Source organism: Polyodon spathula, chromosome 60, assembly GCF_017654505.1.
Source record: "Polyodon spathula isolate WHYD16114869_AA chromosome 60, ASM1765450v1, whole genome shotgun sequence".
NCBI lineage: Eukaryota > Metazoa > Chordata > Actinopteri > Acipenseriformes > Polyodontidae > Polyodon > Polyodon spathula.
The window spans coordinates 582912-604766 of record NC_054593.1 but is presented as its reverse complement, the minus strand read 5'-3'; the positions used below and the strand labels follow the sequence as shown (position 1 = coordinate 604766).

Genomic DNA, 21855 nt, shown 5'->3' with positions numbered 1-21855 from the left:
ATGCAGCCTTCAGTATCCAGTCGCATAGCGGTGATACTGAAAACATGAAAAAACTACAACTCCCAGAATCCCTTGCCAGTTTCTGTAGTCCTGTGTGTGGTGGCAGCAGGTAATACAGCTTCCGGGTTGCAATTACACAGGCATATTTTTCTGATTAGATTCTGTATTGCTTTGACATGCTACTTTCAGTGTGCAAGTTTAGGGTGAAACTGTCAACACTCCCTACACCCTGTTCTAGCATCACAAAAAGTGTGCATATTTATATGGGCTTAATATCTTTGTTTTTTGTTATGAATGCACTGAAAGTGCTCCCTGATGGGAGTCCCAAGTAAGACATTACTTTAGCTTTTCAGTATTAATACTGCGTGTACAAACGAGTCCTTTATTTTACACGAGGAATTAGTTAAACAAACCTTTACTTAATAACATGCAAAGACTGCATGTTACGCGCACCAGTCGGAGCCGGAAGTTCGCCTGTTTGTTTTGCTTAGAGAAAAAGACATGAGGAAGTAGAAGGTGGAGAGAGAGAGAAAGAGTGAGGTGAGTTATTGAAATTGAATTCTCTACACCCGCTGGAAACCCCGAGTGTGTAATGTGTTTGTATTATATAGAGTTAACAACATGCAAGCACTGGTTTCCCGCAATGGAGGGAACCTTTAGATACGCACACCAGTCGGAACCGGAAATGTTATTGTTTGTGCTGCTTAGAGAAAAAGACAAGCGGAATTAGAAGATAGAGAGAGAAAGAGAGAGGTGAGTTATTGAAATTGAATTCTCTACACCCGCTGGAAACCCCGTGTGTGGTACGGGGGGGTGTAATGTGTTTGTATTGTATCGAGGAGGGCGGGTTTGATGCGAGACTCGAGCAGACACGGGGCTCATTCATTATTATTAAACCTGCCCGCAGACTCTCCGGCGCTCTGAGCGCTCTTTGAAACAGACCGAGTTCAGATCGGGTTTATATTCAGGTCTTGTTAATCAGAGGTGAGGATCGGCGGCTCGTCTGTAGCGCTGCAGGAGATTTTAATTGCACAGTCTGTACCGCTCTGTGCAGCGCGTCCCGTTTGTAACGCGGTACAGGAACTGCATTCTGCTGCACTGTCAGGTGTCCAGTACTGTGCGAGCAGCGGCGTGGTTCATAATAATAACAACACAATGACCGCTGCTTTCTTATACGATCGCAATGTGCTGCGTGTCAAGCAGGGTTAGCAGATTAACACAGGGGATACACTGAGGCTTTGCTTTCTTCAATTCATTGACGCTGTGGTGATTCTGAAGCTGTTAAAATAACTGTATATAGTAACACGATCATAATTTAAAAGTTAAACATCGGGTGTATTTATTGCAGATCATACGAATTCGTCTATTTCTTATTTTCTATTGTCACCTGACCAGAATTGTACAAAAAAAGATGAGCTTTTACCATTTAAACACGTAATATATGAGAGTGTTAAAAACATGGTATAGAAAGTCTACACCCCCTTGAACTGTTTTCACATTTTGTTGTGTCAGTGGAAAAAAAAAAGTTGTATATTAAATACAAAACTGAAAGATCATAATAGGATAAGTCTCCACCCCCCTGAGTTAACTTGGTGGAAGCACCATTAGCAGCAATTACAGCTGTGAATCTGTTGGGATAGGTCTCTACCAACTTTGCACACCTAGATTTGGCAATATTTGACACTTCTTCATTACAAAACTGTTCAAGCTTTGTCAAGTTCCTTGGGGAGCGTTGATGGACAGCAATCTTCAAGTTGCGTCACAGGTTTTCGATTGGATTTAGGTCGGGGCTCTGACTGACAGAACAGCTTTCAGGTAGGCACAAACACAACCAAGAAATCGAAACAGCCAACAGATTTTAGTCACTTCAGAATTTTGATGAGCAGTACCAACAACAAGAGAATGAAAGGAACTACATCCAAACAAGACAGTAAAAAGAAGGGAGTTCATGATTGTTGGGGAACCTTATTGAGAAACAAAGCAAGTTCAGTTCGCAGTTTGGACCGCCTACTACAACAGTGTGCTGCCTTCCGGGAGCCTCGGTCTAGCACATCACTGAAAACTTACCTTTTTGTGCAAACAAGGAAGTCTTCACCTAGCGTGACATTGGACCATTTCTACAACGAGGACTAGCTGTAGAGACGGGATGGACTGCATTTAAATGGGACGGGAACTAGTCTAGTTCCTTAGCCACTCCAGTGTAGCTTTGGCTGTGTGCTTTGGGTCGTTGTCATGCTGAAAGGTGAACTTCCGTCCCAGTTTCAGCTTTCTTGCAGAGGGCAGCAGGTTTTCCTCGAAGGACTCTTCCGTACTTTGCGCCATTCATTTTCCTTTCAATCCTGTCAAGTGCCCTAGTCCCTAGCGAACAGGAGACGACTGTCAAGTGTCCACATCGGTCCAAACAACATTGCCGATGACGAAAATCCCTGACAAAACAAATTCAGAGAGCTAGGAAGGAAATGAGAAAACCAAAACTGTGGTATTTTCTGCTACCCGCACCACCATGCTTCACAGTAAGGGATCATTGGACCACATTTACAACGAGGACTATCTGTATAGACGCTGTGTTGGGTTTGCGCCAAACATCACGCTTTGCATTTAGGCCAAAAAGTTCAGAAAACAAAATTCTAGAACTTTTTTAACTATGATGTGATAGGTGTTACCACAAAAAACGTTCGTCAGACCACAAAACTGTTTGCATGGCTACAGTTTTTTTTTTTTTTTTTTTGCATACTTCAAACGGGATTGAAGGTGGGCTTTCTTGAGTAATGCCTTCCTTCTTGACACCCTACCATACAGGCCAGATTTGTGAAGTGCTTGGGATATTATTGTGACATGGCACACTTTGACCAGTCTGAATTTATCCTGAAATCATGTGAATCACTACAATTTAACACAGATGGAGGCCACGTAACTTGGTGTGTGATTTTGAAGGTGATTGGTTACACCTGAGCTAATTTAGGATTGCTATTACAAGGGGGGTGGACACTTCTCAAACCAAGCTATTTCAGTTTTTATTTTTAATTAATTTTCTACAAATTTCTAGAATATTTTTTCACTTGGAAGTTGTGGGGTAGGATGTGTAGATAAATGAAAAAAAAAAAACTATTTTAATGCATTTTAATTCCAGGCTATAAGGCAACAAAAGGGTGAAAATTTTGAAATGAGGATTTTTTTCCAGGGGTGTAGACTTTCTATAGGCACTGTATATTGAGCTAATGTGTATTACAAGGGGGGTGTGTGTGTATGTGTTAATTTTTCTACAAATTTCTAGAATATATATATGGGGTATATATATATATATATATATATATATATATATATATACATATATATATATATACACACACACACAGTGCCTTGCAAAAGTATTCAGACCCCTGACCAATTCTCTCATATTACTGAATTATAAATGGTAAATTGAAATTTCGTTCCGTTTGATATTTTATTTTACAACACTTAAACTCAGAATCAATTATTGTAAGGTGACATTGGTTTTATGTTGGGAAATATTTTTAAGAAAAATAAAAAACTGAAATATCTTGCTTGTATAAGTATTCAACCCCTGTGCTGTGGAAGCTCCCAGTTTGCACCGATGAAAGAAATTGCCCTAACGAGGACACAATTACCTTACCATTGGCCTCCACCTGTGAACCATTAAAGTTCCTGTCACATTTTCTGGATAAAAACCCCACTGTTGAAGGATCATTGGTAAGGCTGTGAATCTGAAGGAAAATGAAGACCAAAGAGCATTCTACAGAATTTAGAGATAAAGTAATACAAATGCATAGATTAGGGGAAGGGTACAAAATAATATCCAAGTATTTGGATATCCCAGTGAGCACAGTTGGATCAATAATCAGGAAGTGGAAGCTGCATCACACCACCCAGGCACTGCCAAGAAAAGGCCGTCCCTCAAAACTCAGCACTCAGACAAGAAGGAGACTTGTGAGAGAAGCCACAGAGAGGCCAACAATCACTTTGAAGGAGCTACAGAGTTCAATGGCTGGGAGTGGAGTAATGGTGCACCAGTTAACCATATCAAGAGCTCTGCATAAAACTGGCCTGTATGGGAGGGTGGCAAGAAAGAAGCCGTTACTCAAAAAGTACCATCTGAAAGCACGTCTGAAGTTTGCCAGAAAGCATGATAGAGACCCAGCTGCGATGTGGAAAAAGGTTTTGTGGTCAGATGAGACCAAGATAGAGCTTTTTGGCCAGAACTCAAAGCGCTATGTGTGGCGCAAACCTAACACTGCCCATGCCTCAAGACACACCATCCCTACAGTGAAGTATGGTGGTGGCAGCATCATGCTGTGGGGATGCTTCTCATCAGCAGGGACTGGGCATCTTGTTATAATTGAAAAGCATGGATGGAGCAAAATACAGGAAAATACTTCAAGAGAATCTGCTTCAGTCCGCTAAAAAACTGAAGCTTGGGAGGAAATTCACCTTTCAGCAGGACAATGATCCCAAGCACAAGACCAAAGCAACACTGGAGTGGCTCAAGAACAAAAAAGTGAATGTCCTACAGTGGCCCAGTCAAAGTCCTGATCTCAATCCCATTGAGAATCTGTGGCACTATTTGAAAATTGCGGTCCACAAGCGTCGTCCAACCAACCTGAACAACGAACATCGAACAGAAAGAAATTTCAATGTACCATTTGTAATTCAGTAGTATGAGAGAATTAGTCAGGGGTCTGAATACTTTTGAAAGGCACTGTATACACACACACACACACACACAAAATATATATATATATCTATATATTGCACCGCTTGTGTACTAATGAGACACTACACACCACTGCATTCTAAATTCCATTACAACCTGCCATTTTATTTGTTATTAGTTCCAAAGCCACTGCCAAAAATGAGTGACATTCCACCTATTTCCTTTAATATATTTGGGGATGAAACAGATAACTGGTACAAAACCAACTTTCTGAGTGACGACAGCAGTACACCTGAAAAAAACAAAAAAACAAAGTGCGTGCACCTTCAAAAGTAGACACAGTAGATGAGGAACAGCTAAATGAAATAGAAGAAAACAAAGATTGAAAAAAACGCTAAGAAAAACTACAGCCTGGGCTGCTAATGTACTTAAAGACTGGTTTAAAGAAAAAAATATGGATTCAATATATGGAAAAATATGGAAATAAGTAAAAAAAATCTCAACGACATTTAAGGGGATTTTATGCCAATGCAAGAAGTTCAACAAGCGACCAATATTTAGTCTCTAGTTTTATAACACTGAGAGCTGGACTAAATACATATTTTAACAGTAGAAGTGTTAACATCTCTGCATGTCAGTCATGAAACCTTTAGTAAGGCCAGATGCCACCCCCGAGTTACCAGCCTGGATTTGAAGTGTCTGCAGGAAAGTGAGGCACTGTCTCCTGACACCGCGGTCGGCAGGTTCAACCTACTTTAATGCTACCATAGAAATCTCAGAACGTCATGTCACATATAGATTTTAAATTAAAAAAGTTAAAAAAGGCAAAGTGCAATTAGCATGTCAGCTACAAATCCACTTTCTGTTTGTACTTTTCAGTTTCTATCTTGGTGAAATTTAGCTGGGGATAGGAGATGGGTTCAGCTGCAAGTAACAGAAGCTTCGTCTCAGCAAGAAGGACGCACACGGCAAACGCTTTACACAGCTACTTACTGTTTTGTTTAGATTTCAGTGTGAGAATTACAGCCCATTCCTAACGGTGAGTAAACAATGGTGTTATTTGTCAAAAAGAGCAACAGGTAGTATTATAAATAAAGAAATTCAAGTTTTGACGTGCCAAATTTCTTACAGTTGGTGAAAGCATAACTGCCGTTTCAATCAGTAACTTTTGATGTGCTTGAAAGCAGAGTTTGCGTTTAGACAGAGAGGAAAAGCTTCAAAACAAACTCTTTTATTGTGCCGAGACGAGCGAGGGCTGCAATGGGACAGTAGGTGAAATACAGTGCTTGCTGTACTGGGGTGTGGGGTGTGGTAACTCACTAGACCTGTTGGTTGTTGTTTTAAATGTTATTTTACTGTCACCCATTGTTTGAAATAATGTGGGTTACAGTTAAATCTAATGTTTTCTTTTTAAAACCTCATCCTTATGCATTATTAGGTCGATATCAGTACCATTTGCAGATTATAAAGAAATTATAAACATATTTATTTACAAAATAGAATGTACTACAAGACACAGCACTATGTTTCATCGTGCTTCTGCGCGGTCCTCTATAAATTGGCCTTTAAATACTTCACTCGGAATGACACTTGAGTGCCGCTGCATGTTCGGCGCTTTCTGAAACACAGAGTAAGAAACTAGACTGTTGTTACTGGTGAAATGCCCATATCCTTTCAATTTGAAGATTGCCACCAAACATCGTTATGGGATACCCTCCTTCCTATTGGTAGGTGTCACTGAGCTCCTATATCAAAGCCGCCGAAAGGCCCCCTTCCCCCAGTGACCTCCACGGTCCCGCCTCCCGAGGGTACGTAACCATCACGCCGCACGAGTCAGAGGAGGACCGTAGACAACACACGCTATGCCCAGTTCGGGCTCTGCGCTGTTATTTGGATAGGACAGCGTCCTGGAGACAGTCCAACCAGCTGTTTGTCTGCTATGGGTCCCACTTTAGAGGTCAGGCCCTATCGAAGCAACGTCTAGCGCACTGGGTGACAGATGTGATACGCTTGGCATATGAACAGACGGACTCCCCGTTACCTGGAGACATTACGGCCCATTCTACCAGGGGCCAGGCAACTTCATGGGCTTTCCCTCATGGCACCTCCTTAGATGAGTTATGCAGTGCTGCTACATGGACAGGTAGTCAGATATTTGCGCGTTTTTAACGCCTTGATGTTACAAACCGAACAAGACCCTCTCTGGGCTCTAGGGTGTTGCAGGCGGCATGCCCTTAGGCGTCACGTGGGCTCTGTTGCTATCGCCATGGGGCTGTACTGTCTGTAATCTGGAGCCACGACAGCTTTGGTACAGCTTTGGTAATGATTGTCATTCGAATTGAAGGGAACGTTAGGTTATTACCATAACTCAGGTTTCCTGAAAAGAGAATGACAACCATTACCATTCGCGGTCGTGTCCTCAGCTGAGCTCTGTTTTTGAAAGAAAATTGCATTGTGCTACTGTGAGTTTGTCCCTCTTCAACAGGAGGTGGGCGGGACTTCCCCCTCACAGCAGGGCCCTGATAGGCAGCTTTTTTTATATATGCTCAGTGATTGACGGTCAGAGAGGCTCTTCCCATTCAGTAATGGTTGTCACTCTCTTTCAGGGAACCAGGGTTATGGTAATATGATGGCCAAAAGTGCAAAGTGCAGACATTTTGGCCAGTGTTTGGCCATCATCACACTGACACACTGAGCGAAATATTTGCACTTTTTGCAGTTTGTCAACAGTTTTTATCCTATTATAAAAATAAGTGACCTGTTGGATTTCACTCGACTTGGGAGACTGTTTTTATCTCAGTGTGTAGATCTGTGTGGCGCTTGTGATTTGTGTAATGAAGTACTTGTCATCTGCTGCTTTAACCCAGATGTGTCAGAATTCTTTTTCTCTTGTAGTGTCGCAATTTCTTATCAAGACGACACTAAATAATGTTAGAAGCCTGATCTAGAATTGTAGACATGTTTATTTTGCATTAGACACAATGAGAGATAATGTGGACTGTGTAGAGGTTGTAAGGAAAAGTACAGAACATTTTCTTACTGTCTGGTTAAAAATCAATTGACAAACTCGTATTACTGTCACTGTAATTGATGTAGTCATTCATATTTCTAGGAATATCACTGATATTGTCATTATAGTTAATCCCCTAATTCAGTGAAAGCAAGTTTTTTGTGATAATTTAAAAAGTTTCACTTCTTGCTCATCATAACTTTAGATAACTACATTCATTTGCTGGTAGCAGTAAATAGTGTAATATGAGCAACGTGGCATTTGATGCATGGAATTTGCCAATTCAACTCCATACTAAATTATTAAACTTTTTATGCAGCTGGCAGTTTGGAAGAGTCCATGTAGTGTGGGGGAGTCGGGGGGTCAGGTTCAAATGAGTTTTCTTTGCACTGTTCAGGTATTCTGTGAAAATGTTTTGTTTTATTATGAGCAAAGCATCTATAGGGTTATAAAATATATTTTTTTATTCATTGTGTTTATCTAGCAATTTAAGAATTCAGAGTAAACATTTGCACCCCATGCGCAAAAGTAGAATTTTTCAGTTTCCATAGTGACAAGGTGGCGATGCTTTTAATTTTCCCATTAAAAATGTGTTTGTGCTATTATATAATGTAAGTAAATCATGATTTATTGAGAAAGGTATGACGTGCCACATGATACAAGGATTAAGAAGATGTAAGAGATTCACTCGCAAGTGTTCAAAATGAGCTTGAACTGAATTGGGGTATGAACTATAATATTAACATATACATCTCAGCCACTGTCACAGACACTGTCCCTGATACTGTCACAGGCACTGTCACAGGCATTGTCACAGGCACTGTCACTGATACTGTCAGTGTCACAGACACTGTCCCTGATACTGTCACAGACACTGTCCCTGACTGTCACAGGCACTGTCCCTACTGTCACAGACACTGTCCCTGATACTGTCACAGACACTGTCCCTGATACTGTCACAGGCACTGTCACTGATACTGTCAGTGTCACAGACACTGTCCCTGATACTGTCACAGACACTGTCCCTGATACTGTCACAGACACTGTCCCTGATACTGTCACAGACACTGTCCCTGATACTGTCACAGACACTGTCCCTGATACTGTCAGTGTCACAGACACTGTCCCTGATACTGTCACAGACACTGTCCCTGATACTGTCACAGACACTGTCCCTGATACTGTCACAGGCACTGTCCCTGACACTGTCACAGGCACTGTCACTGACACTGTCACAGGCACTGTCACTGATACTGTCACAGTCACTGTCACAGGCACTGTCACTGATACTGTCACAGGCACTGTCATCTGATACTGTCACAGTCACTGTCACAGGCACTGTCATCTGATACTGTCAAAGTCAGTCACTGATACTGTCACAGGCACTGTCACTGTCATTGATAATGATGAAAATGTTCTTTTCTAATATTTCTAATAGTTAAAATGTTGGAAACGCAGTGAGAAAGGGGCTTGATACCAGGAGGTTCCCGGGTCAAATCCCGGCTCAGCCGCTAACTCGCTATATGTGACTCGGAGCAAGTCTCTTCACCTCTTTGTGCTCCGTCATTCCTATTTGAAGAGCAGCAGCAACAGTTGTTGATGCCTAAGTTAACCCCTAGTCTCTGTAAGCTGCTTTGTGTAAAAGCGTCTGTAGGTAAATGACAGATCATAACCACTCCCAACCCCTCAATTTTCATTCCTACTGGTTGAATAAATCAATAGATTTATTTATTTTTTTCGCATTGAGCAGCGTTATCAGCGTTCTTCACCAGTAACAGCAGTGTGGTTTCTTACTCGGTGTGGGTTTAGCAATGAGACTCACTTATTTAACCCTGCCCTTTATAATTATTAAGTATTTATTAAGTATCATGTCTGAGTAACCTGTATGTAGGACAACAGGCATGTCAGGGTTAATGCTCTGTGGTGTTTTGGCATTAAGTGTGGGACCAAGTTTTTAGAAAATGTTTTAGGATGGCCTATAAAACTTTGCTAACCTTATTTATTTTTTTAAAACATTTTCAGATGAAATAGTTTTCTTCACAAACGTATACAATGGCTACAAGAAAGGATCTCCTCCTTTGTGTGCTAGAAGATTTATATGAAGACCCTTACAAAAGATTTAAATTTAAACTGGAGGATGTGGAACTGAGAGAAGGATTTAAAAACATTCCCAAAAGCTTTTTGGAAACTGCTGATAAGATTGACGTAGTGCGCAAGATGGTTGAGTTCTATGGTGATGATTATGCTGTGGAGGTTGCAGCTAAAACCCTGACTGGAATCCACCAGAATGATCTTGCAGAGACACTGAAGAGCGAGGTGCACAAGGGTAAGTACAGATCTATTAAACTGGGGTTCTGCTTCATCTTGAGGGCAAATGCTTGTTCACACTGACAGGCTCAAAAAGCAAGTTGAAAACTAACTAAAACAGCATTTCCTGTGATTGAAAGAATAAAGAAGAAAGCTGTTTAATTTCACTCATATATATATATAATATATATATTACCTTAATATTACAGTGCCATGTTTGATTATAGGCTATACTTTCAGACAACCTAATAAAAATTCCCATGATGGGAAATATTTGTTTTATTGTTATTGATAATAACAACATCTAGCACAGGCACACCACTCACCAGATTGCACCTGTGGTCAGTGTAGTGTAGTGCATTGGTTCTCAAACTGAGGGTCCGACGACCTTTGGGGTTCCGCAAAGGTTGCTAAAGGGACCCCTATGAAATTCTCGACAAACAAAAAATGGCAAGCACTTTTGAGATTACACATTGCATTTGTTTGCATTCTAAAATTTGGGTTGATGTCTTTTATGAAATTGAAGAATTGGCTATGGTTCAACCCATTAGGGACCATTGTCCTCATTTGAAAGACTACCTGTTAGTAACATTTTCTCTGCACAAAGTTCACATGTCACTGTTAATTCTGCACATGCAGCCCTTCAGATGCTTTTATGGTGCCTCAATATAAAATAAGAAATTAAAGCCTAAAAATGACCAATTTCTTGTTTTTTTGCAGTGAGGATAAAGCTCCATATTCTGTGTGTTGAGCTTCATAGCCGGTGTGAAATTTCAGTGTTCCGATTACAAGAGCGTCTTTAACTGTCCTCAAAATAGGACACTAGAAATATGTTGTAAATATGTAAATTTACACTTTTATAAGATTCAAAAGTTTTCTGTGAAGAAATATTGATTTAGAGTGCATCAGATTATATAAATCCAGATTGTGTTCTGATTTTTATTGTTCAAAGAACAATGTATTTTGTACTTGATGAGTTAAGCACTGCCCTTGAGAGCTATTATTATTTTTATTACATTTTATTTGGCTGACACAATTAGTTATTTTTACATACAAATTATGGTACCCGTTTATGCAATCTGGGCAAAGTACCTTGCCCAAGGGTACAGCAGCAGTGTCTCATCTGGGATTTGAACCCATGAACCTCCGATCAGGAGTCCAGATCCCTTCTTCTCTCGAACAGATGTAATTAGTTAGTTACGGATGATTATTAAAAGCAGACTGCATGTGTATCTGTTCTGATAACTCACAGCAGCTTGTAGCATCCTGGAGTCAGAGATCACACTGCAATACATTTTTATAGCAAAGCCCAGATCTTCAACACCCCAGTCATGGCCATGGGCCAATCACCCGAGATACACCCGACTGATTTATTCCCATTTCAGGGTTCGTGGGCAATGTCATGTGTATAGAAATAGTGTGTGTGTGTCTAACTCTGAACTCACAATAACCTTCCTGACTGTCCAATAATGTATGGTTTACGCCAGGTTTCTTATCAAGTTATGTGTAAAGCTCTGGGGCCCCTTCTGGCTCAAGCTCTGTTATCTCTTTAGAGTGAATCCTCTGTGACTTTTCCCTACTTGGGATCCTTTGAGTCCAGTAATATTGCTATCAGCTTTAAAGTGCCTGGGAGCCTTGCATAGAGTCTGTAGTAAGTATACAACTCGAAAGTTTGCTTGCATCACAGACTGCTATTCATTCCTGGTCCATGGTTTCCAACACAGCAGTACTGCATGCAGTACTGAAATTAACAGTTTGCCATCTCCAATGTCAATCGCTTTTCAGAAAATAACACGACTATAACTCTGTCAGTCTACATGCTTAGCAAACTGCTATGCAATACTTCAACAAAGTATGTTCTCCAACAAAAATAAATACATCTTCTGTACCCCATTCTAAAATAAACAACCAGTAAATCATAGCAATAATACAAAACAAATACATTTGAAATCCTAATAGTTTAAAATCATCAGGGCTTAGCCATGCCCCTGTTTATGTGCAGGGCTTTCTTCTGCTCTGCCACAGTTTCCAGTTCATTTTCCAGTTCATTGAAACAGTAACTATTTTCACAGTCAATGAAACTGCACAGACCATCATCTCTGGCATTCCGGAAACCACAGGCAGACTGCCAGGTAAGTTTCCAGTAGTAGTAGTCATAGTAGTCATTTAGCAAATGCTTTTATCCAAAGCGACTTGCACATTGCACCAACTGAAGTGCAATATTTGCACCAACTAAAGCTCTAAACACACCAGTAATAGTAATATAGAACACCAAGCTTTAAACACACCAGCTAATCTAGAACACGGAGCTTCAAACACATCAGCTAAACACGGAGCTTCAAACACACCAGCTTATCTAGAACACAGAGCTTCAAGCTTCTAAACACACATCAGCTAATCTAGAACACGGAGCTTCAAACACACCAGCTTATCTAGAACACAGAGCTTCAAACACACCAGCTTATCTAGAACACAGAGCTTCAAACACACCAGCTTATCTAGAACACAGAGCTTCACACCAGCTTATCTAGAACACAGCTTTATCTAGAACACAGAGCTTCAAACACACCAGCTTAAACACACCAGCTAATCTAGAACACAGAGCTTCAAACACACCAGCTTATCTAGAACACAGAGCTTTAAACACACCAGCTTATCTAGAACACAGAGCTTCAAACACACCAGCTTATCTAGAACACAGAGCTTTAAACACACCAGCTAATCTAGAACACGGAGCTTCAAACACATCAGCTAATCTAGAACACGGAGCTTCAAACACACCAGCTTATCTAGAACACAGAGCTTCAAACACACCAGCTAATCTAGAACACGCTTCAAACACACCAGCTTATCTAGAACACAGAGCTTCAAACACACCAGCTTATCTAGAACACAGAGCTTCAAACACACCAGCTTATCTAGAACACAGAGCTTCAAACACACCAGCTTATCTAGAACACAGAGCTTTAAACACACCAGCTAATGTGCAACACAGAGCTTTAAACTTTAGCTGACGCCTTTATCCAAAGTGACTTACAAGAGTATGAGAAATGCAAGTTATTAATAAATACAACAAGTAAAAACGTAGAGCAGTACAGTAAGAAGACACACAGCAGGCAGGCTACAGCTACACTCAATGCAATAGGAGCTGACATATGGAAGTTGTGTTATATTTTCTTTTTATGAACAGAAAGTTGATTTGGGTTTTACAGTTGTGTAAGTACATCTGTTTACACAGTAGTTCTGTTGTTTTTCATTTTTTGTTCTTAATGTAGAACACACACCTCAGAAAACACCCACATCTTAACACTAGAACCACGACAGGCGTAAATTTGATGCTTTTAGGATTTCAAATTTAAATTACTGTCTGTTTAAAAAAAAAAAAAAAAAAAAAAAAAAAAAAAAAAAAGACAACCACATTGCATTCACAAACACAGAGTGATTTAAATTTGAAATCCTAAAAGCGTTAAATTGTTTTTAGATTCACCACCCAATACCTACAGGAATGAATATTAACCCTGTGAGCAATCAGTATTAACACGTGATCTAAACATTCAAATGAATAGACAACTAACATTTTTTATTTGTTTTCAGTTGCCTTACAAAAACTGAAAAACATCCACAAATCCTTCCTAAAAGACAAGTTTGAATGTGTATCCGAATGTATTGCTAAACCTGGCGAGCAACTTCTACTGAACACAGTGTTTACCAAAGTGCACATAACAGAGGGCGAATCTGGAGAGCTGAACTACCACCACGAGGTCAGAGAGATTATGGCAGTGTCCAAAAAAGCAAGATCACAAGTTCAACCCATCAAATGCAATGACATTTTCAAACCAAGTGAGAAGAATCCCCGAATAAGGACTGTTCTAACCAAGGGGATCGCTGGCATTGGGAAAACCTTCTATCTTCAGAAGTTCATTCTTGACTGGGCGACAGGCAGTAACGACCACGGATTTGATTTTCTATTCGTTTTTCCATTCCGTGAACTCAGCTTGATAAAGGAAGAAATTAGTCTGGTGGAACTTATTCAGCAGGATTATCCGCACATGAGAGAGTATGAAGATGTTTTATCGGCTGGCTCAAAAGTCCTGTTCATCTTTGATGGTCTGGATGAAAGCAGACTTAAATTAGATTTTACAAACTGTAAGAAGATGTGTGATGAGAAAAAGTCAACTGTCTTGGATGATGTGCTGATAAATCTTATAAAGGGAAATGTACTTCCCTCTGCCACTCTTTGGATAACTTCTAGGCCTGCAGCAACAGGTCGTATTCCATCTCGACAAATTAGCAGAGTGACTGAGATACAAGGCTTTGAAGATCAGGAGAAGGAAGAGTACTTCAGGAAGAAATTCGAAGATCAAATTCTGGCAGAAAAGATCATCTCACACATGAGGACATTAAGGAGCCTTCATGTAATGTGCTATGTTCCGGCTTTTTGCTGGATTATAGCCACTGTTCTTGGACACATATTGGGTAAAAATGGCAATGAGAACATACCCAGAACCCTGACAGAAGTGTACACACACTTCCTGCTTGTCCTGCTGACTTTACAGAACGATAAAGAGGAAAACAAAGAAGAACTACTGAAACAAAATCAAGAAGCCATTCTTAATTTGGGGAAGTTGGCCTTTCTTAACCTAGAAAGAAACAATCTCATCTTTTATGAAGCGGACCTAAGAGAATGTGGCATTGATATAAAACAGTCATCGGTTTATTCTGGGGTTTGCAGAGAAATATTCAAAGAACATTCAGCAGTTAGAGAGAGTGTGTATTCCTTTGTACACCTGACAGTCCAGGAGTTTTTTGCAGCTCTGTATGTTTTCACATCATTTCAAAACAAAAATCGCAATCTATTGACGCAATCGCCAAAGGATACATTCTTTGGTCTGTTTGGAAGACAGTTATATGATGTTTATAAACTTGCATTGAACAAAGCTACCGAGAGCAGAAATGGTCACCTAGATCTTTTGGTCAGGTTCCTCTTAGGCCTTGGGATGGAAAGCAACCAAAAGCTTTTGAAAGGCCTTTTATTAAAGACAAAAGACAATTCAAAGGGCATCCAAAAAACAGTCAAGTACATTAAACAGCTGATTAAGGCAAATCTCTCTCCAGAAAGAAGTATCAATCTCTTTCACTGTTTAAGTGAACTGAATGACAATTCTCTTGCTGCAGAGATCAAGGTGTCCTTAACCTCAGGAAATCTTTCACGACAGACCCTTTCTCCATCACATTACTCAGCGCTTGCCTATGTCTTACAAACATCAGAAGCTGAATTGGATACACTAGACTTGAGTCATCACGCACTACCAAATGAAGGTCTGCAGAGATTGATGCCAGTTGCAAGATTACACAGAAGATTGCTGTAAGTATTATTGTAAATTATAATGTAGGTGTTAAATACTTGACAATATATTTCCATAAAATGATTTACTAATGATCACATCTAGGGAAAAAAAGCATGACTTGTGCAAGTATGATATCTCACTTAAAAAAATTGTAAATTGAATAAACATTATGTGAGTATTCCATTATGATGACACAATAGGTTTCAAATTAGTTTGTATTTTAAACTATGGTTTTTCACCCATTAATATCTCAGTAATGGTAGGGTGTAAAATGATGTCCTTTGAAGGCTGGTATAATTATTAATCTGAATTCCTATTAGGCTTGCTACTATTGGATTTTTTTCCCCCCAAATCAGTGATTAATATCAGTGTTCATTTTTGAGTGAATTTACCTGTTTTTTAGTTTTTGATTCAAGCAGAGAATGGGTGAAATCAACTTTTGTGTTTTAAAAACAAACAGATTTTCTATGCCTTTGAGAAACTTTCATCCTATTTTGTAAAATTCCCTCATTCATATAACAATACAGTGCAATTTGCTACAATACAATAGTAAACCCTATGCTAGTTGTACTGATGTACTGTGATTTGTTAACATATCAAGATTATTTATACATTACATAATAATACATTTATTCTAGCAATCGCAAAAAATATTATCCCTCTGAGACATGTACGATTACATGGAGAACTTGTCCTTTGTTGTCAAGGAACAATACACAGCAAAAGTCACTTACAAGAACGTCTCACCTGAAAGACGGAGCACAAGGAGGTTCAGTGACTTGCTCGGGGTCACACAATGAGTTAGTGGCTGAGCTGGGATGTGAACCAGGTACCTTCTGATTACAAGCCTGTTTCTTTAACCGCTGGACCACACAGTCTCCTAAAGAGCTTTCAAAACAAGTCAGGGATAAAGTGGTAGAGAGGCAGAGCAGGAGAAGGATACAATAACATTTCAAAGGAACTGATTATCCCTCTCGGTACAGTGAAGTCCATCATTAAGAAGTGGAAGATGCATCATACCACCCAGACACTACCCAGATCAGGTCGCCCTCCCAAACGGAGCAGCCGGGCAAGCAGGAAACTGGTTTGGGATGTCACTCTGAAGCCAACAATGACCTTGAGAGATCTGCAAAATTCTGTGTCTGAGATGGGAGTCAGTTTTTACACAACAACAATAAGCCGGTCCCTGCTCAAAGCTGGCCTGTATGGACGGGTGGCAAGAAAGAAGCAATTACTCAAAAAGCTTCATCTTAAAGCACATATGGAGTTTGCGAAAAAGCATGCAGATGATACTGCAGACGTGGAAAAAGGTTGTGTGGCCATACGAGACAAAGATTGAACATTTAGGTTTAAATTCCAAGCGTTACATCTGGCGCAAGCCCAACACCACACATCACCCAGTCAACACAATACCAACTGTCAAGCATGGTGGTGGCAGCATCATGTTATGGGGATGCTTCTCTTCAGCAGGGACTGGTAAGTTTGTCAGGATAGAGGAGAGAATGGTTGGTGCAAAGTACAGGTGAATCCTTGAGGAAAACCTGTTTGAGTCAGTCAAGACTGGGGAGGAAATTCACACTTCAGCAGGACAATGACCTGAAGCACAAATGCCAAAGCCACACTGGAGTGGTTGAACAAGAAGAGAATTAATGTTCTTGAGTGGCCCAGGCAAAGTCCTGGCTTGAATCTAATTGAAAATGTATGGTGAGTCTTGAAGATTGCAGTCCATCGACGATCCCCAACAAACTGACCAACAAATCAGAACTGGAGCAATTTTCCCATGAAGAATAGGCAAAAATGTCACCATCCTACTGTGCAAGGCTAGTAGAGACATATCTAAAAAGACTCATAGCAGTAATTGCTGCAAAATGTGCTTCTACCAAGTACTGATTTAAGGGGCTGAATATTTATGCAACCAGTAAATTTCATTTTGTACATTTTCTTTGAAAGTTTTGCTGACATTTAACATCCTCCTCATATAACAGTGTTCAGTTAAACCACTACAGCTTTGAATAAAAAAGTTAGTTTTTAACCACTTGTAACAGGGCGAGCAGCCCTGTTCAGTATTTATTTTAGAACAGGGTTTCCCCCTCCACCCCTGTACTGTGTTTTCTGTTTTATGATTTATTTGATTATATAAATGTCGGCGAATGGCGTCTCTGTTTTGTTATGTGTAAAAATGACGCTGTGAGCCGTGTTATTGTTTTGACGGTGGGCCGTATTTAGTTTTTTGTATATGTTTTGCAGTGTGGATGGGAAGCCCCATCCACATTAAAACCTTGTGCCAATCCCGAAGTAATTAAGTGAGTAATTTATTGCTAATCGGGACATGGTCACCTGCGTAAATACCTGCAGCTCTCTGCACTCCGGGTGGGTGTTCGGAAGTGGAGAACGAGAGAATAAGAGAGCGATACAGGAACAGTGAAGGCGATTTGCCCAGCCTGACCTGTGTGTTTGTGTGATCGTGATTTATTTTTGTTAACCTGTTTTATTTTGCCCTGTGAGCAGCCTTTTAATTTTGTTTAAATATTTTATTTATTTTTGTATTTAAAATAAAAACGGCGCACTACAGTTGAACTACAGTTACCTTTTGTTGTTCGTACTTCTTCTGGTTTAACGTAACCGCTCAGCCATGTCTTCTTTTATTTGTCCAAGATTTAGATATTTGTTTGAATATTCCTTAGTTTAGGTAATTAGTTTAAGGGAATAAAAAGCCATTAATTAACATTATTTAAAGTAGAAAAATAATAGGAGTATGAATACATTGTGTAGGACTTTTTTCCAACACAAAGCAAAGAATGGTGTAGTACTTGGTAAACATTTTTTTGTTTATTTTGATGCCACATTTTAATATATGCATATTTATGCCATGGTTGTGTCTTCTCCATAGCCTAAGTATTTAATTTTCTTTCAGTTATTAATTTCTGGCAGACACTAACATATTTGAGATTTTTTTTATCTTTGATTTATCTCAGACTCCCTCTATATATTACTACAACCCACAGAAAGATCTGACCAAATTCAATGTGAAAAATGTGCAAAAATGCAGAAAATCAGACAGGGGGCGAATACCTTTTCACGGCAGTGTATATATATAAGAACGCTGGAAAAGGAGCAAAATATTAATATTCTGCAAGACTCAAATCCATGACATACAAAAAAATAAAAAATAACATGTACAAATACACTTGTTAATATCTGTTAATGTCAGAAAACAAGTTTGTATTTGACTCAATTTCAGCACGCTCAAAAAAGCTGGTTTTAAAATGAATAACGTCATACAAATATCTATGCATTAAGTGTATCTTCAAATACAGGTTCTCTTCATCGCTGTTGACAAACACATTAGTAAGTTCGCTGTACAGCCATGTGTGTGTTGACTTGAAAATAAAGTGCACATGTCCGTCTATTGTGAATTGCTGCATCGAAAGTGGCATCTCGCTAGAAACTAGAGGGCTGAGCACACGCTGATGATGGGTGGAATTTCAAATGACACTGAGGAAGTAAGGGCAGCAGCTGCCATGGATGTTGAAGATGTATCTTCAGATGAGTTTGTGCCCTCGTTATATGTGAGGCACACATATTCAATAAAGTTTTCATCCTTTCGGATCTCGAAAGATGTTTCTGTTAGTTGTAGAAAACACCCTCACGTCCACGTCATGTCAGATTAAGTTGAAGATAAAACCAGACTTTTACGCACTAATCTGACTGCAGTGTCAGGGGGACAGTGGATGCAGATGCTTCAAATCCAGGCTGGTAATTTGAGGGGTGGTGTCTGGCCTTATCTACCTGCTTTTCTGAAAGTTTTCATGACTGACAGGAATACGTTCTTGTTGGTTATAAACTCGCTGTCAGCAGAGATGTTAAAACTGGTCAAATATCTATTTAGTCCAGCTCAGTGTTATAAAACTGGAGACTGAATACTGGTCCCCAGTTGAACTTCTTCCACAGGTGTAAATATCCCTTATGTTGATTTTTTTTTTTTATAATACTTATTTCCTTAAACTTAATGTCCATATTTTTTTCTTTAAGTACATTAGCAGCCCAGGCTGTAGTTTTTCTTAATGTTTTTTTCAATCTTTGTTTTCTTCTATTTCATTTAGCTGTTCTTCATCTACTGTTGTTTCTACTCTTGACAGTTGCTGGTGCACTATTTAATTTATTTATTTATTTCAGGTGCACTGGTGCTGTACCAGTTATCTGTTTCATCCCCAAATATACTAAAAGAAATAGGTGGAATGTCACAAATTTTTGGCAGTGGTTTTGTAACTAATAACAAATAAAATGGCAGTTTGTCATGGAATTTAGAATGCAGTGGTGCGAAGTGATTTATTCAGTGTGAAGAGGCTCATTAGTATGTAAGCCGTGCTATACGCTATATATACGCACGGTCATGTGATGCTGTTTAACCAACCAGAGGTTATTTTTCCAAGCCATGTTTTTTGAGTGTGCTGCCATTTTTAAATGCACAGACCTTTAACATTTCGTGACAAATAGTGCAAGTTTCGTTATCCCATCTCTTGATAACTGTCTATTTGCCACTATATATATATAAATATATATAGATAGATAGATAGATATCAGACTGTTTCTAGCAGTAAGAGAGAGAGTAGAGTTGAATGGTTACGTTTGCAACTGGGAGAGTTGTAAGGCGGTCGTAGGAACAGCCTGTGAGGTGTAAGAGGAGTAGTGTTCAGTGAAGGCTATAAACTTAGCCTGAACGCAATGAAGAAAGAGGACTAAAGAGAAAGTAAGAGAGTTGCCACACCTGCAACTAAAGAGAAGAGTTGAGAAGCAAAACGCTCAGCATTATACATGTTAGTCTGAGTCGGATAAAGAGGACCAGTGAAATGATAGGTCTGTGACAGGACACCTTAATGAAGGCTCAGTTTGCATGTGCTGGAGAGCAAATCAACAGGAAAGACACGATTGGTCCACAATTCTTTGGACTTTCTGTGGATTTTTTTCTACCCCTGCTTAAAAAATAAAGAAACGCACAACTCTGGCTATGTACATGTGACACCCTCGAAGAGACTGCAGCCTCAATCTGCCATGTAATACAAACTAATGTACACACACCTTAGTCAACACATTGTGTTTTATGGTACAGTCCCGACAGACAACCCACGATGAACTACTTACAAGCACAGCAGGGGATGAAACAAGGGCTGTTTGTTTACCTCGTCCACAGCTTGGATGGTGAAAACTTAAATTCGGTCACTCTAAGCGCTATGCGAAAGCTGGCTGAAGATATCTTCTTGGGGGGGGTTTAGTTGTTTTGTTTTTTATACAATTGGAATTTTATTCAGTCCTGTATAAATATATATAGATAGATAGATAGATATCAAATATATAAAAAAAAATAATAATAAACTTGCTTACTACCTATGAGAAGATTTAGTTTCGGTTTCTCTTACAGAGAAATTATAAACAAGTAAATTACAGCAAGAAAAACAAATGTATCACACTCAGCTACCTTTCTCTCTGCTCTTCTTCTCCCACCCCATAGTAACCAATACACACTCCTGATTCGTTGGTACAATACTCCCCTGACCTTCCAATTCCCACCTAGAACATAAGAACATAAGAAAGTTTACAAACGAGAGGAGGCCATTCGGCCCATCTTGCTCGTTTGGTTGTTAGTAGCTTATTGATCCCAAAATCTCATCAAGCAGCTTCTTGAAGGATCCCAGGGTGTCAGCTTCAACAACATTACTGGGGAGTTGATTCCAGACCCTCACAATTCTCTGTGTAAAAAAGTGTCTCCTATTTTCTGTTCTGAATGCCCCTTTTTCTAAACTCCATTTGTGACCCCTGGTCCTTGTTTCTTTTTTCAGGCTGAAAAAGTCCCTTGGGTCGACACTGTCAATACCTTTTAGAATTTTGAATGCTTGAATTAGGTCGCCACGTAGTCTTCTTTGTTCAAGACTGAACAGATTCAATTCTTTTAGCCCGTCTGCATATGACATGCCTTTTAAGCCCGGAATAATTCTGGTCGCTCTTCTTTGCACTCTTTCTAGAGCAGCAATATCTTTTTTATAGCGAGGTGACCAGAACTGAACACAATATTCAAGATGAGGTCTTACTAGTGCATTGTACAGTTTTAACATTACTTCCCTTGATTTAAATTCAACACTTTTCACAATGTATCCGAGTATCTTGTTAGCCTTTTTTATAGCTTCCCCACATTGTCTAGATGAAGACATTTCTGAGTCAACAAAAACTCCTAGGTCTTTTTCATAGATTCCTTCTCCAATTTCAATATCTCCCATATGATATTTATATTGTACATTTTTATTTCCTGCGTGCAGTACCTTACACTTTACTCTATTAAATGTCATTTGCCATGTGTCTGCCCAGTTCTGAATCTTGTCTAGATCATTTTGAATGACCTAATAGGCTCTTGTTAACTGTCAGTAAATGTACTGCATTCCAGCCCCCAAAACACACAAAAGTATAGTGCTGCAGATCAGGGACACTCGCACGCCACTTCTAAAATGCCATAAATCATGTAATAA

General features: G+C 39.6%; 1 protein-coding gene across 5 annotated transcripts in view; it reads left to right on the top strand.

Moving 5' to 3' along the window:
• The first annotated feature begins 681 nt into the window (after positions 1-681).
• LOC121307890 (NACHT, LRR and PYD domains-containing protein 3-like) overlaps positions 682-21855 on the top strand; it is a 55572-nt gene continuing 34398 nt past the window's right edge. For 3 of the 5 annotated variants that reach the window (XM_041240210.1, XM_041240207.1, XM_041240211.1), the window contains exons 1-5: positions 682-753; positions 5552-5711; positions 9705-10008; positions 12062-12121; positions 13584-15354. In XM_041240210.1, coding sequence (XP_041096144.1) covers positions 9735-10008; positions 12062-12121; positions 13584-15354 — 2105 coding nt within the window. In that variant the 5' untranslated portion in view covers positions 682-753; positions 5552-5711; positions 9705-9734. The remainder of the gene's footprint in view (positions 754-5551; positions 5712-9704; positions 10009-12061; positions 12122-13583; positions 15355-21855) is intronic. The other 2 variants (XM_041240209.1, XM_041240208.1) reach the window with 2 other exon arrangements.